The sequence below is a fragment of the Hippopotamus amphibius genome, chromosome 7, assembly GCF_030028045.1.
Source record: "Hippopotamus amphibius kiboko isolate mHipAmp2 chromosome 7, mHipAmp2.hap2, whole genome shotgun sequence".
Lineage (NCBI taxonomy): Eukaryota > Metazoa > Chordata > Mammalia > Artiodactyla > Hippopotamidae > Hippopotamus > Hippopotamus amphibius.
Genome location: NC_080192.1, coordinates 4,243,447 through 4,260,032, shown reverse-complemented (window position 1 = coordinate 4,260,032; position 16,586 = coordinate 4,243,447). Strand labels below are relative to the sequence as shown.

The 16,586-nt window shown below is 47.9% G+C and overlaps 2 protein-coding genes across 3 annotated transcripts in view; one reads left to right on the top strand and one right to left on the bottom strand.

Annotated features, from left to right (window-relative positions):
• Positions 1-4,554, bottom strand: part of SMC1B (structural maintenance of chromosomes 1B) — an 81,336-nt gene extending 76,782 nt beyond the window's left edge. For both annotated transcript variants that reach the window (XM_057741945.1, XM_057741947.1), the window contains exon 1: positions 4,406-4,554. In XM_057741945.1, the coding sequence (XP_057597928.1) occupies positions 4,406-4,514 (109 nt within the window). In that variant the 5' untranslated portion in view covers positions 4,515-4,554. The remainder of the gene's footprint in view (positions 1-4,405) is intronic.
• A 118-nt stretch (positions 4,555-4,672) lies between these two features.
• RIBC2 (RIB43A domain with coiled-coils 2) lies at positions 4,673-15,733 on the top strand. The gene is made up of 7 exons (XM_057741961.1): positions 4,673-4,970; positions 5,771-5,852; positions 8,628-8,972; positions 10,011-10,129; positions 11,785-12,012; positions 14,245-14,411; positions 15,544-15,733. The coding sequence occupies exons 1-7, from the start codon at positions 4,857-4,859 to the stop codon at positions 15,620-15,622; spliced, it is 1,134 nt and encodes a 377-aa protein (XP_057597944.1). The 5' UTR covers positions 4,673-4,856; the 3' UTR covers positions 15,623-15,733.
• Positions 15,734-16,586: the final 853 nt, after the last annotated feature.

Here is a 16,586-nt window from a genome sequence, read left to right as displayed (position 1 = left end):
GCTTGGCCTGTGTAAGGAAAGCAAAAAAAAAAAAGCAATTCTGACCTGAGAATAGTAACTGTGGAGGAAGAGGATATTTGAGAAAAGAAACATTCAAGGGTCAGATTACAAAGGGCTTTGTGGATCATGGTAAGAAATATTGATTTTACTCCAAGTACAGTAACAATGCACTGCACAGAGACAAGAAAGGAAGCAAGAGGACCTATTAGGAGATTATAGCAATAGTCCAAATGAGCACTCTAGCAGCTTCAACTTTAATAGTGAAAAGTGGCAAGAAACAATTGGATTCAGGGTGCATTTCAGAGATAGAGTCATTCGGATATAGCAACTGGATGAGGAAAGTGGGGTGTAGAAGGTAAAAGGAGGAATCAAGAATTACTCTGGCTTTCTGTCTGAATAAATGAGTAAATGGCACCCTTTCCTGAGCTGGTAAAGACCTAGGAAGGAACAGGTTTGTTGTTTGGTAGAGGTGGGGGAGAGAAAATTAACTACTCTTCCTGATAATACTGTTTTAGATGTCTACTAGAAATAGGAAATTAAATGCTGAATATTATAGGCTGGAAATACAATTTGGAAAGTCAGTAGCTTAAGGATGGGACTGGATAAGACCACTGGGGAAAGGAGGAAGAGGTGAAGTGTGATCTACCTTGCCCCCTTGACAGCACAGCCTTCCCACGACCAAACTCTTTAAAAACACCCCCCAGCATTTCCTATTCCCCTCGTTTCTCTTTTCTCTTTAAAACTTAACACTTTAGTATTCTATATACTTTTCATAGTTCGTTGTCTATCTCTCTGCACTTGAATGTCAGTTCTACAACAGGCAGGAATTTTTATGTTATGTTCAGTGCATGGCACACAGCAGGCACTTGATTATTTTTAAATTAATGAAATACTGCTGTAATGTCAACCAGGATGAGTATAGGGAACTAACCACTGACTTTTATAAGATATAGCTCAATAGTGACCTAGATAAGTGTCATTTCAGTAGAGTTTGAGGCTGAGAACTGAATCAAAGGGGTTGAGAAGAGAATGGAACTATAGACAACTGTTTCAACCAGTTTTGCTGTACTGAAAAAAAAAATGGGGCAATAGCGTAAGGAGACAGTGAGGTTCAAGGTATTTCCCCTCAAGCATTTCATTATAAAATTTTCAAACATACAAGAAAGTTGAAAGAATTTCATAGTAAACATCCATGTATTTCCCACTCAATTCTATAATTAACACTGAACTATACTTGCTTTTCATACATCCATCTGTCCTCCATGTCCTGAGAGTGTTCATAAGGCATGTATGTATTTATGCTAACAAAAATTACCCAAAAAAGGAGAAAGATACAGTTCAAGAGAGAAAGATGATAATTACAAAAGCAAAGAACTGAGGGGACAGGATCCAAAGCACACGTGGAGAGGATGGCCTTAGACAGACTCAGGCACCCTTGTTCACTGCTAAAAATCCTTCCATGTCTAACTTTTTCTTCCAGAAAGTTAAATATAAACTCTTCACTCTGGCAAGGACTTATCCAACAGAATTCCATTATATCCCACCACTTCCCTACATATGCACTACTTTCTGGCCAATTTCGACTATTTCCTGCCTCACAAATAAACTTTCACAAATCCCTGGAAAAATACTCTTTACTCTTTGAGACCAGTTCAAATGCCAACTCCTCTACAAAACATTTCCTAATCTTCACCTCTTCCTGTCCATAACTCCCCAAATCAGAGGTCGTATTTTTCTTGTTTAAAGTTTCATAAACAGTGTTATTTGGCTTTCTATTTCAATCGGTGTGTCATTTACTTATACTCCCTATACCTTCAGAGCAAAGCTGTCTTTTTTTTTTTTTGTCTTTTTTTTTTTTTTTGAGGTATAGTTGTTTTACAATGTTCTGTTAGTTTCTACTGTACAGCGAAGTGGAGTTCCCTATACTATACACAGGAGTTGTCTTAAACTACACGTCTTCTTCTGCTCCTAACATTATATATATGCAACAACCATCTGCTGCATCTAAGTGGAAAACATGAAGGTTAAAATTAAAAATGAAAAATTTCTGCCACCCATAAAAAGCCCCAAATTAGATTTTACAAAGGATTTCCCTGGTGGTCCAGTGGTTAAGACTTTACACTTCCAAAGCAGGGGGGAGGTGTGGGTTCAATCCCTGGTTGGGGAACTGAGATCCCACATGCTGCATGACACGACCAAAACATTTTTAAAAAATTAAAAAATAAAAACAAATGAGAACATGTCAAGTTTTGGCAGGTGGTGACAACAGGAAATTATTACAAAAAGTATGACTAACTAAATTAAAGTACAACAGGAAATGAGCATGACAGGAAATTATCAACTGGTTTAACAAATTCTATCTGAATGTCCCAGTAAGATTTAAAAAAACAATGATCTACCAACAAGTGTTCAAATGAATATAAATGGAATATCACCTATTAAATCAGTCATGGATAGGTACCATACTGAGTTTTGGCCTTCATATAGCAAAAAGAATGTGAACATCTTAGGCAAAACTTAGAAATAAGTAAACCAGTAATTTCTGTTGCGGAGAGATGATACTGAAGACAATGCTGAAATAATCCACAACTGGCTTTGCCTGGTTCCAGGCATAGTCTCTAGGTTACCAGTGATTCTCTAAAGGGGAGTTGAGCTTCCAGGGCATGTAGATCTAGGGAGGGCAAGAGGATTTGTAAAGGCATTTTCACAGTCACGTCAAGATATCTGTTAATCACAAGTATTTTTATATTAGGAAAACAAATATTATTTTGAAACCTGTTTGGCACTAGTTTAAACAAGTTTAAAACACCACTTTGACAGGATCTTGAATGGTTAAAGGGCACATAGTTCAAGCGGACTGAATGAAGTTCAAGACTGCGCAGATACTCATTCCAAGTATCGCACTGTTGGGAGTTGCAAAATGTAATAGAGCAACCCTTCACATAATCACCAGTTAAAAGGTGAAAAATCACCTGGTGGTGGGCTCAGTAACTTCCTCATAAATGAGTGGAGAAGATTAGTCAGGGTAACAATGCCTTAGTGATTGCAGTAATTATTTTTTTCAATGTTTTTTTGATAACAGGATAAAGTGAAAATGAGGAAATACTGGGTTGGCCAGAAAGTTCATTCCTTTCTGGCCAACCCAATATATTACACAGAAGAGGCAAGAAACTCTTCAAATATGTGAATACATCTAAGCTCAGGTATTCTTTCGCCTATACTAAGTGCAAAAGAAACCCTTACACAGCAGCTGTTTTTTATAAGGCAACAGAAATTTCACCACAGTTCCACAACAATTATATTCCAGATTTGGTGTGCCAGGAAAGCACACATTTAAATGTCCTATTCATGTCTGCCAAATAAATTAATTTATTGAGGCAACAGGTAGCTTTCAACTCAAATATGGTTTCTGAACTAAGAAAAGAAATTTGGGCTGAGAGAGCCAAACTGGAGACTCCAGATTTTGGAAAAATCTCAAGCTCACTATTCTTTTAGGTCCCACTCCACCTGCCTGGGTCATTACCCCACTGTTTCCCATCATGGAGCCACCGGGAGCCCGGCCAGGCCCCAACTCCAGTCCAGACTCTGTGACCTACTGAGCAACGCTGGAAAGTCACCTGGCCCCTCTGAACCTCAGTTTCCTCCACTATAAGATGGGGATTATACCCATTTGTGAGGATTAAACAAAAAAGAGCGGTGCCAGGCACTTGGGAAAAGCTCAATAAATGCGGCCATTGTCACAGTATTCCTGCGAAGCTTCCTTGGGTTCAAACGGTTGTTCGGGCTCCTGGGAACCCTTGACTTCCGCTAGCTCCCACTTCATCTTTTTGAATGCGAAAGGGAAAGGGATGGAGAGGAGAGGGGACCAGGGCTGGGGGCTGAAGAAACCCACAGGGCAGGGGGTGGGGGAGGAGGAGAGGAGGGTCCAGGTGGAACCTGGGGGTGGGGGTGAAGGCCGCGGGTCTGGCCTGGGGTGCGGTCTGAGGGTCAGGGGCTGGGGCAGAGGGCAGGGGTCAGGCCCAGGGCGTGTCGCCTGAGGACGGGGGTAAGGCCCTGAAGGTGTCGTCTGAGGGGTGGGGGTCAGGCCTAGGGGCTGTCGCCTGAGGGTCAGGCCCCGGGGGTGTCGCCTGAGGGTGGGGGGTCAGGCCCCGGGGGTGTCGCCTGAGGACGGGGGGTGGGACCCCGGGGGTGTCGCCTGAGGGGCGGGGGCGGCGGTGCCGGCGAGCTCCTGCCACCCGCCACCCGCGCTGGGCGGAGACCGCGGCTCGCCCCGCCGCAGCCCCGTCCCGAGGTGGACGGCGAGGGTCGGGGCCGCGTCCAGACCGCGAGGCCCCCTCACGTCCCCTCGGACGAGAAGAGGCGCGGCCGGGCGCGGCGGGCGGAGGCGTCCTAGGTCCCAAGTTACCGGAGCCGTTGGGGCCGATGATGCAGGTGAACCTCCTGAAGGGGCCTATGACCTGGCGGCCCCGCCACGACTTGAAGTTCTCCACAAGCAGCAGCTCCAAGCGGCCCATGGCTGCGCCCTCCGCGCCTCAGCGGCGTCCTCACACGCTGCTGAGGAAAGCGCGGGAAGGGCCTCCCGCCGTCTCGCGAGAGGAAAGCGCGAGCACGGGCGAGCGCTGCGCTGTTTCTTAGCAACGGGAGCTGTTTACGTTTCCGAGGAAACCGGGTCTCGGAGCCTCTGGCGCGGTGGGAGAAGGCCCGACGGAGAGCCTCCGGAGCAGGCTCACATCCCACCAACCAGCCTCCTAGGAAGCCAGCCTCGCTTGGCTTGAGCTTAGTTTATTTTTGTTGTCTTTCCTTTTAATCTTTCATGTTTTAAAAAACCTCTTAGAATTTCTTGGCGACTCGCAGTCATGGAGGTAGTGCGGCCCAAGGACCTGGAGGAGGACTCTGCCCTGGCCAAGAGGAGATATGCGGAGCTGTGCAGGCAGAAACGGGTCTTCAGTGCCAGGAACAGGATCATCGGGGTGAGACCCTCCGGCCCGGAAGGGTGGGGGGCCGGGAGTGAATGTGCAGGAGCGGGTGGGGGGCGAGTGAGGCGGGCGGCCGGAGACAGGAGGAGATGAACCCTTGGAGGGCAACTTCTGATCCAGGCACAGCTGCAAAAGGCTCCAGGCTTTGCCGGGAAGAATTGTTCCGTGTATTGACCTCGCTGAGGATGGGAGAGACCTTAACAGACCAGATAATGCCCCCTGTCCCTTGCCAGACAGGCAAATTGAGGACTGCCAAACAGAGACTGGAACGCGATTCTCCTCTCTCGGAGCCAGACCTTCTACATTGTCAGCAATTCCCTGCAGTCCATTCATTTGACAAATGCCAGCGGAGTTCCTATTTTGTGGCAAGGCTGAGCTGGGCACAGCAGATGAGGAACAAGGCAGTCCTTGACCTTGCGGAGTTCATAGCCCAGTGGAGGAGGCAGGCATTTAAATGGCCACATTATAATGCAGTGCAGTCAGTGCTGTGAGGGAGGCGAGCAAAAGCTGCCAGGGAGCATCAGTTGGGGCTGGGAGAGGAAATCAGAGAGGGCTTCCCAGAGGAGGTGATGCCTAAGCAGTGTTCTGAGGATGAGGATCTATTGACTGAGAAGCAGAGAAGGATGCTCTGGGGACACTTAAGACAGGCTGAAGAACCAGCTATAAGCAAAAGCACCCAGGTGTGACAAGATTTTGTTTACGGCAGGGCAAGGCTAAAAAGATAAGTAGAATTGTTGTCAACTGAGTAAAATTATCTGGCTCTAATTCTAATTCCGTTCGTTCTTCTTCCCCAGGCAGACGCAGAAGCCTGGGATGTTCAGGTTTGCGACCAGAAGATAAAAGAAGCAACTGAAAAAGCTAGACAGGAAACCTTTGGTGAGCACTCCCTGAATGGCCACCTAGCGGTTCAGGGCTGTGTGCCTTTAGACCCCAGTTCACATTTCCTCACATATGTAAAAGCTTGTCATTTTCACGCTCTTCCTCCTTTTAAAACTTCACAATATCTTGTGCTCAGTATTAAAACTTCACAATATCTTGTGCTCAGTTAACTTAATGTGCTGATTCTTCTTCACTTAAAAGAAAAACAGCTATGGAATACTATGTGAGCTGTAGGAAATCTATTGTGAGGATAAATGTATATTCTTCTCTGTTTTCTTAAGAAACTGGGTTTGAAAAACTTTAAACACACACATATTCTCTGCCAAAAAGTTCAAGACCTTCTACCCGGGACAGCTGTTTACAGTACACAGCATGCACTCCTGAGCCCACACCCTGAGCTGACTCAGAACCAGATATGGTTCAAATAATAGTGTTCCGGCTCTTAGATCAAATTCCCAAATATTCATTTTCCCCCATCATGTTCAACAATTTCTTTTAAAGCACTGTAAGGCTTTTTCAAGTAGAGAAAGGCAGGATACAAAATTGTATATACAATGGCTTATCACTTAAGTTTAAATATATATATATATATATATGTTTAAAAATATACAAAAATATGCTTAGAAAAATAAAGAAAGGAAATATACCAAAATGTTAACAGTGGTAAAGTTGGAGTGTCGGCATGATGAGTGAAATTTATTTTCTTCTTTATACTGTTTCATATTTTCTAAACGTTTTACCTTTTAAAATTCTAGTTTAAAAGTAATTCAGGGACTTCCCTGGCGGTCCCATGGTTGGGACTTCACCCTCCAATGCTAGGGGTGTGGGTTTGATCCCTGGTTGGGGAGCTAGGATCCCCCATGCTTCTTGGCCAAAAAACCGAAACAGAAAACAGAAGCAATATTGTAATGAATTCAATAAAGACTTAGAAAATGGTCCACATAAAAAAAATTTTTTTTAAGTTTAAAAAATGTAATTCAAACCTGTGATAAACCATAATGGAAAAGAACATGAAAAAGAATATATATATATGTGTAACTGAGTCACTGCTATCTATCTATCTATCTTTCTAAAACTGAATTATTACTGCTATCTATCTATCTATCTACCTATCTATCGTCTATCTAAAACTGAGTCATTGCTGTACGGCAGAAACTAACACAACATTGTAAATCAACTATACGTCAATAAAATTTTTTTAAAAAGTAATTCAAACCCACAAAAACAATGTGACAGACATATACATACTGACATATACATACCCACCACCAGACCAAACGTGAACATTTTGCCAAACTGGCTTTAGATAACTTAAGAATGCTTTTTGAGAAGTAAATTTTACACAGACATGGCTAAAGGTCTGCCACACATTACTATTTTCCTCTTCCTCCTTCCTCAGAAATGTGATCATTCCCATGCATGTTTTTGTACTTGTGCTATTTAGGTATGTATATCCATGACAATATAAAATGTGTGTGTGTGTTTTGAAATTTTACATAAGTGATGTTACATCAAATGTATCCTTTTGCAAGATTTCAAAAAAGTCAACAATTTTTGAAATTTATAGGTGACCTACATATAGAATATTCATTTTAATTGCTTTATGATATTTTTTTCTTTTCTTCCTTCCTTTCTTTTATATATTTATTGGCTATGTTGGGTCTTCATTGCTGCGCACGGGCTTTCTCTAGTTGCAGCAAGTGGAGGCTACTCTTTGTTGCTGTGCACGGGCTTCTCAGTGCAGTGGCTTCTCTTGTTGGGGAGCATGGGCTCTGTGTGCGGGCGTCAGTAGTTGCAGCACATGGGCTCAATAGTTGTGGCTCTCGGGCTCTAGAGCACAGCCTCAATAGTTGTGGCACATGGGCTTAGTTGCTCCAAGGCATGTGGGATCCTCCTGGAGCAGGGACCAAACCCATGTCCCCTGCATTGGCAGGCGATTCTTAACCACTGCACCACCTAGGAAGTCCAACCACAATTTCTTTATTCCTCTGCTGGTGGCTGGTTTAGCTTTTTTTTCCAGTTTTTTAAATAATTGCAAACAATGTTAATGACTGTCCTGCATTATGTCCCTAATGTCTGTGTCCCTGGTGTACCTAGAAGTGGGATTGATAGGTCATAGGATGTGCATGTTTTCACTTCTAGGGCATGTTGGCAAATTTCTTTCCAATGTTATAAAAGTACCAAGTTACACTCCCACAAGCAGTAAACAAGAAATCTTCATTTCCCTACATCCTTACTAATACCTGCATTTGAAATGTTAGCGTTTGAAATGTTTCTCCAGTTCATTGGATGTTTCCCATCTTATACAGTTGATGATCTTTTCACAAGTTTATTGATCATTTAGATTTCTTTATAGTGATTTGCCTTTTCCTATCCTTTACCTCTTTTTTGGTTAGGTTGTTTTCTAAGTTAATTTGTAGGCGCTTGTTTTTAATTGGAGTATAGTTGCTTTACAATGTTGTGGTAGTTTCTGCTGTACAGCAAAGTGAATCCATTATACATATGCATATATCCACTCTTTTTTAGATTTCCTTCCCATTTAGGGTCACCACAGATCATTGAATAGAGTTCCGTGTGTTATACAGTAGGTTCTCTGTAGGTGCTTTTTCTTTTTTTTTTTTAATATTCAGAATACTAATTCTTTAATGGTTGGGTTAACTTTTTGGAGGGCTGGCTTACTTTTAGAATCACTAAAAATTATTTTTTAAGTGGATTCAAATTTATTTCTTTCCTCTGAATCTTAAGCTGATGGCTATGCTATATCTCTTCTAGCTGCTGAAATAAGGCAAAATGACAAGATCGCATGCATTTCAGAAGACCGGGAAAAGAAAGACAGGAAAAATCTCTGTAAAGCTATCAGTGATTTCCAACAGAGCTTTCAGATGCCAGAAACCCGCCGTGAATTTGACCTCTCTGACCCCTTAGCCCTTAAGAAAGATCTTCCAGCCCGGCAGTCAGATACTGATGCTCAGAATACAATATCAGGAATGCAGAAATTCATGGGAGAGGATTTAAACTTCCATCAGAGGAAGAAATTCCAAGAGGAACAGAACAGGGAATGGTCCTTGCAACAGCAAAGCGAATGGAAGAGTGCCCGTGCCAACCAAAAATGCGCAGGTAACAGAACAAAAAAGACAAAAGGGTCTCAATACCTTCTTCAACAAACCAACCGCCGTTTTTTTTTTTCTCTTGTTTCATTTTATCTTCTAAGTCTCACTAATGTGCTACTTTGGCCATGTGGCCAAAGAAAGAGACATCAGAACCTGTGTTCTAGGATTTAAACATCTTGGGTCACGCATCTGTCACGTAGGAAACACTTTCTGAGCTTGTGTTCTGTCCGGAACCCAGTGAGATGCTGGAGCGCAAGGTCACTCGGCATCGGTCCAGCCCTCACTGTGCTCACAGGCTACTGGGAACACAGTGGGAAAGACACATCCAGCCTATGTCAGTTGGGGTCCAGTAAGAAACTTTGGTCATCCCCCAAACCTGACCGTCCACCTCCATCGACGGGAGCTTGGTTCTTCCAGTTGCCCAGGCCCAAACCTAGTCATCTGGACTCCTTCCTTTCTCTCAAATGCCACATGCAGTCCAGCAGCAAGTCATCTCAGATTCCAGCCACCTTCACCACCTCCGCCACTACCACTTGGGACTAAGCGGCCAGCATCTCCCAACCAGGTCACCGCAATAACCTCTAACTGGTCTCCCTGCTTCTGCCCTCGTCTCCCTGCAGTCTCTTCTCAACCCAGCAGCTGGCATGATCCAGTTAAAGGTTAAGTTGGAGTCTTTGCTCAAAACCAATAGCTTCTCACTTTACTCAATAAAAACCAAGTTTATTTCAAGGACCCACAAGGCCTTCACAGTCTGACCTTACCTCCTACTATGCTGCCCCCTGCACCCCCTCCCCCAGTTCTACGGCAGACATTACTAATCCACAGCAGACATTACCAGGCCACAGTGGTGACTGCTAACACTGCCAGGCACCCATCTGAGAACTTTACTTGAATTGACTCATCTGAATCTCCCAACAGCCTTCCGATGCACCCCCTTTCTTTGAACGGGGGCGTGATGAGAAACAGATATTCCGTAGGGTGCTCTGCACATCTGGGAAGGATCTCCAGGCGACGCAAGGTCTGGCTGTGTTTTGCTTCCTTTCAGAGGATCTCTACCTGAAGACAAGGCTGCAGTCTGATGAGACAGCCAAGCATTTACAGAATCTGGAAAGCAGCACCAGGAAGATGGTTTGTGCAGCTGTGAAAGAATTCAACAAGAGCCAGGTGTGTACCCCAGTTCTGTCTGGAGGGGAGGACAAATGCTCAGCCGCCTCCCCCGGGCACCCCAGGCGCCTCAACTCACCAACAGTAGCCATTCTTTTTAATTCCTGCGACAATCAGTTGCTTGTATATACAACAGCCCTATCAGAGGGTCATGATTAACCCAATTTAATTGCTAAAGAAATGGGCTCAGAGAGGGAAACTGACTTTCTTAGGGACACCTAAGTAGTAATCTGACTTGCTTTGGCAGATTCAAATACTGGACGTCCAAATACTGCAAGTCTAGTATTTGAATCCGGGCTTGTCCAGCGGCACAACATGTGCTTATGTAACGTGGTCAAGCTGACCTCCTTGTGAGCACCTGCTGTGTGCAGGCACCATGCAAAGTGCCCTGTCCATTCATTACTAAAGAGAACTGGTAACACTGGCCAATGTCTCTTAATCCATCTCTTGACTTTACGGAGAAATAACTGCAGCCCAGAGAGGGGAGGTGACTTGCTCCAGGTCACACAGCCAGGGCCCGTTCCTTCCACCTTCATGTAAGCAGGGATTTGGCCAGGAATTTATTTGTCCCTGGGACTGAGGTTGCTGGGCAGTGGGAGCACCTTATAGAAATCGCCACTGCTGTGAATCACATGGTTGGCTGTTCTTTGTGGTCTGCCGCCGTCCAAGGGTAACCAGGGCCAGAGGGAAGGGCACAGACCCTGTCTTGGGGGTGGGTGAGGCCAAGCCGAGAGGAGATGGCAGCCTAATGAGGGGAGGCAGCTCCCTGCTTTGGCAAATCACTGCAAACAAAGACCTGTAGCACTTACGCACGCGCCCAACAAGTAGTGATTCCCGGAGCCCTGCGCAGTCGCCCAGCGTCACCCAGGTGATGCCGAAACCTCGGCTTCTCTGTGCACCGGCACCAAATCAAATCTCAGAGACAGAGTTTGGGGTGACGTAGAAAAGGAGAGCTTTATTATGTTGCCAGGCAAAGGGGGACACAGTGGGCTCCTGCCTCGAAAAACTATATGTCCCCACTTGGAGTGAGAAGTTTCAAAGTAATGGTCCTAAGAGGGTGTGATCAGCTCGTGGACATTTTTCTAATTGGCTGGTGGTGAGGTAAGTGGACGTCAGCATCCTCCGCCTTCAGGTCCAGCGGGTCTGGGGTCTACGTGCTTGTGGGCAGCACACCATCATTAACTGTTAACGTCTCCCACCTGGAGGGGGTTTCAGGTTCTGCAAAACAGCTCACAGATATTGTCGTGTGTATTGTTGATGGGGAACCAGGACCTGCTCCAAGGCTGCGCTTGCCTGTTTCTCCTTGGTCTTGCATCCCCTCCCTTCCCTAATTAGCAACTGCTTGAATCTGCCCGTTGGAAATCAGAGAAGGTCATGGAGGCTTAAGGAAGGCTATTTCCTGTAATCAAAGAAATAGGGGACACAGAAAGGCTTTGTGCCCAGGAGCCCCACAGGGCCCTGCTTGGTATCACAGGCAGCCGGGGGTCCAAGGGCCTCCCCACATCCATGCCTGACAAGTCTACCACCCACGCCACCCATCCCTGGAGCCCTTTAGCACATTCTTCCTCACGGGACCCCAGTGAAACGTGCCAGCCTGTACCTCAATCCCAACGGGGTCACTCAGAGCATCTTCCTTGTTCTCTTCTCCTGCGCAGGCCCTAGAGTCAGCAGAAAAGAAAATTCAAGAGAAAAAACAAGAACAAGAGGACAACCTGGCTGAGATCGCCAACCTGCTGCGTGGGGACCTGCTCTCGGAGAACCCCCAGCAGGCAGCCAGCTCCTTCGGGCCACACCGCGTGGTCCCCGACCGCTGGAAGGGCATGAGCCAGGAGCAGCTGGAGCACATCCGCCTGGTTCAGAAACAGCAAGTCCAGGAGAAGCTGGTGCCTGCCCCTCACCCCCACCCCCCACCAGAGCCCTCAGACATAGCTCTGTGTTCCCTGCCACCTTCCTCGAGCATCTAGTTATAGAGCATCTAGTTATAGCCGCTGTCATGCTCTGCCCTAGAAGCTGCCCTCAAGGGGGTCTGTGTTCTAGTGAGGGGAGGACAGGAGCCAAATAATCCCTTTGTGCTGAGTGCTGGGGGAGGGAGGGGGCTGGGAGAGGGGGCTGAGGGTGCTGGGCGTGAGGAGGGTCATCAGGGGATGAATGGCTTTGGAACAAAGAGCTGAAGGAGGGGAGGGAGCCATGCACATGTCTGGGAAAGGACGACCAGGTGGGGTGAGCTGCAAGGGCAAAGGCCTTGAGGAAGGACTACCTTGACCTGTTCAGAGAACAGAGCAGTCTGGTAGCAGGAGGGGAGAGGGTGGGATAAGGTCCAAGAGGCTGAAAGTTGAGGGCCTGGTAGGCCACTGGGGAAGACTTTGCCTTTTCTGTGACTGAAAGGGGGAGCTCTGGAAGGTTTTGAGCAGAGGAGAGGCAGCATCTCACATTTAACAGCATCCCTCCCGCCGCTGTGTTGAGGGTGGAGTTAGGGGGATAAGGGGGAAGGATAGAGATCATTGGCGAGGCTGTTGGTCGGGGTCAGAGATGGTGCTGGTTGAGGCCAGGGCACTGGCAGCATGGGTGCTGGGAAGTGGTCGGATTCTGGGTGTATTTGGAAATTAGAGCCAACAGAATTGGTTGAAGGGTTCCGCATGGCATATGGGAGACAGAGGAGTTAAGGATTGCTCCAGGCCTTCTGGCCTGAGCATCGAGAAAGATGGAATTGGCATTTACAGAGATGGGAAGATGGTGAGAGGAACAAGTCCAGGAGGGAGGTTCATGGGGGAATGGAATTCACAAGTGCAATTTTGGATATGTTGTGTGCAATGTTCTTTAGATATTTCTATGTGTTAGGATTCAGTTGAAAACCCCAACTAACAGCATCTTAAAGAAAATAGAAACAGTCCAGGGCTGGTATGGCAGCTCTGCGATCACTGACTAAACTTCTGCCATCCTCAGCACCTGACTCCCACTTCTTAGTGCAAAATGGCTGCTTGAGCTCCAGTCATCACATGCATATTCCAGCTAGTAGGAAGAAGGAAAGGGGAAGAACACTAAGGACATTTCCCAGAAGTTTCACAAGACATTTCCACTTACATTTCATTGGACAACTCAGTCACTAGGTTGCCCCTAACAAAAAGAAGCCTGAGAAATGTAGTATTTATTCCAGGCAGTGAAGTGCTGGTGATTCAAAATGGCTACTGGTGGACAAGTTATATTTTCTGACACAACTTCCAGGTAAAGCCCAGCAGGCAGCTGGATGTAGAGCTGGGCTTAGAACAAGATCTGGGCTGGAGACATAGACAGGGCGTCATCACTGTCCTGAGTAAGGCAGTGAACCTGGAGATCATGAAGGGGGTAAGTATAGACAGGGGAGAAGGGACCTGAGGACTGAGTCCCAGGACCCCCCTCCTGCCCCCCATCGTTTATAAAGAGCAAAGGGGCCTGAGAAGGAGCAGCCGGAGAGGTAGGAGGGATGCAAGCAATGGTGAACTCAGAGGGAGCGTGGGAACCCCCGCACCGCCACTGCTGGGCTGCTGACTGCCTGCAGGACCCAGCACTGGGCAGTCACCTCTTTGGTGGCGGGGGCAGCCTGCCTAATGGGCTGGAAAGGGAACAGGCAGGAGGGCAAGGAGAGAGCAAATGCAGATGATACTTTCAAGGCACTCTAGTGTAAAGGGCGCAGAGAAATTCACCCCCAAGATCCTGAACCATTGTCCCTGGGTGGGCTGGGGCATCACATGTTCTAGAAGTGACCAGGGGACCCAAGTGTCCAGCCAGGTGGCACAGCTGCCCACTGGTAGCGTCCCAGATGCAGCCCTGCTTACGGAGCCCTGGGCTGGGAGCCTCTGCTGGAACCGAGACTCTGCTGTCCCTTCAGGCCTTAGAGGACAGGCAAGGCCTCCCAGTGGGGGAGTCAGCTGGGCCATCGGCGTGCCGGCAGGTGGGCGTGCCGGCAGGTGGGCGGTCTCCTCTGATCTCCCGCACGAATGACTGACGTTGCTCACCTACCTGCCCCGCTCCAAGCCTCAGTTTCTCCATCTGTGAAATGAAAGGCCGGCTCCTACAGACAATCCCTGGGGCTCTTCGGCGGGGGACAGGCAGTGGTGAGTCACCTCTCGTCTCTCCAGAGGCTCCAGGAGGAAGAGCGCCAGCGAGACATGAACTGGGACTGGCAGAGGGTGCAGGGGGCTCGCGCAGCCTTGCTGTTTGAGCGGCAGCAGCAGCGCCAGCAGCGCGACCTGCGCAGAGCTTTGGACGGCAGCAACCTCGGCCTGGCCAAGGAGCAGCGTCTGCAGTGAGTGCCGGGCCGGGGGCCTGGGCGGGAGGGGGCGATGGGGGTATGGGTGGGGAGGGCTGGCAGAGGGGGCTGGGACCAGGTTAGGGTCAAGGGGGGGCAGGTGGGAATTGGGGTCACCGGAGACGGGATCAGGCTTGTGGGGGGGGCGGGCACTGGCCGTGAGGGGGCCCATAGAGCAGGCGCTGTCCTTTCCTGGACCCCTGGCTCACCCTCCCTAAGTCTCTCCCACCCAAAGGCTCAGGACCCTCGGGGTATATTTCAGCAGAGGCCCTGTACCAGCAGTGGTTGGGGCTATAGCACAGCCTCCCGGTAAAGAGAAGGGGAAGAAGGACTCAGAGCTGAGAAGCCAGAAATTAAGTGCTAGGAAACCATCGGTCCCCACACAGACCAGGGGTTGAGATTCCATTGTGCCCTCAGCCTGTAAACACCCCTCCCTGGATGGTCCTCACCAGGCACTGGAGAATCCCAGTGGCCTTAGACACCAGTGCTGGTGATGGAGTTCACAGAGGGCACTGGGAGTCCCAGGGGAGGGCACCGAATGGGCTTCTGGGAGGAGGCTGCGTGGCTCAGACGCAGAGAGGACAGTGCTAGCTGCCCACTGCAGGGAGGGCTCTCCAGGCAGAAGGCGGGTGTCCCGAGCCGCCAAGAACAAGCCTGGAGTCTCTTCTTCATTTCAGACAGGCCCAGGAGTAGTTCAGAGTTCCCGGTACAGAAAATGTCAAGTGCAGATCAGTAGGTGAATTTGCCACTAAAAAACAAAAACAAAAACAAAACCATTATTTATTATTTATCTATTCATCAAGCTCTGGCTCAAACTCAGAGGGGACCCACCGGTATTTTTTCCAATCAGATGTCTGTTTATCGGTGGGTCCATCATTGGGGGCCTAAATAAGGAGAATTAAGGGATAATCACAGAAATCCAACGGGATGAGCAGGTGTCATTACAACCATGGGATTCTGAGATGTCCCCCCATTTCGCGTGTGCAGGTCCCCAGACTAACCAGCAGCGACGAAACGCCCCCTTCCTCCCCCTCGAGCATGTATCCTGGGGCTAACACACCAATCAAAAGTAGAATATTTAGGAAGTCTGGCATTTGCTGATTTCTTTTTCTGCTTGTTTTATTATCAGGAAAAAATATATGAAGGAAATCTGTACAAATCATCCCACTGAAGATTATTTCGCACAATTTAATACAACAAGTCGATAATGAAAAAGTCACCTTCCTTCCTTCTGAATGGTTTATGTATAAAGGGCAGTAACCTTGAAGAGTCACATCTGCTTAAAAAAAAAAAAAAAAAAGGCACTCTTTGGTCCAGAAGTACATTGAACTTAATGTTTCCACTGTAGACAGAACTTGATGAAACCTCTCCCTGTATTTCTATGAGGAGCATCCGCGTCCGCTCAGCTCCGCTCAGACTGTCCCTAGAGCAGCTCTGGGTGCTGTGGATACGGGGGTGAAAGCCGCGTATTAGGTTCGGCTGGTGCATTGCCCACACTCACAGGCATCATTTTAACTGCTTCACGTGGAATTAACTAATTTGGTCCTCACAGCAGCCAGGGGTGGGTATTGTTATTACTCACTTTCTCCAGGGGAAGAGCCTGAGCTACAGACACGTTAAGTGGCTTGCCCAAGGTCACGCGGATGGGACGAGGTGGACCTGGGGTTAGACCCGTGGAGCCTGGCTCTCAACCACTTCTCCCTCCTGGCTCCCGCTAACACGACCCAAAACAAGAGTGGCCCAAAAGGCAGAAGTGCATTTCCTTCTCTGGTCAGAGCCCCAGCTGAGCGGTGCTGCCTCACTGCTCTGCCGTCTCCCATCCTGTGGTCCCAAACGCTGCTCCAGCTCCCACCAACGTGTCACATTCAGGCCAGCCGGGAGGACAAGATGGGAAGGAAGGGGGTGGGGGGGCACAGCACAGGGTGAAGGCCAGGGCTCGGGAAATGTACGTCTCACCTCTGCTCACATCCTACTGGCCAGAATTTAGTCATGTGACCGTGCCTAGCTGCAGCGGAGGCTGGGGAGCCTCGCTGGCTAACCATGTGACCGGCAACAATTCCATGATGGTATAAAAGATGGAAGAATACATGGTGGGGGACAATGGCAGTCTGCCACAGTCTTGAATGGTGGTTTGGAATTTTCCAGAAAGGAGGTGAAGGGAGGCAATTTACA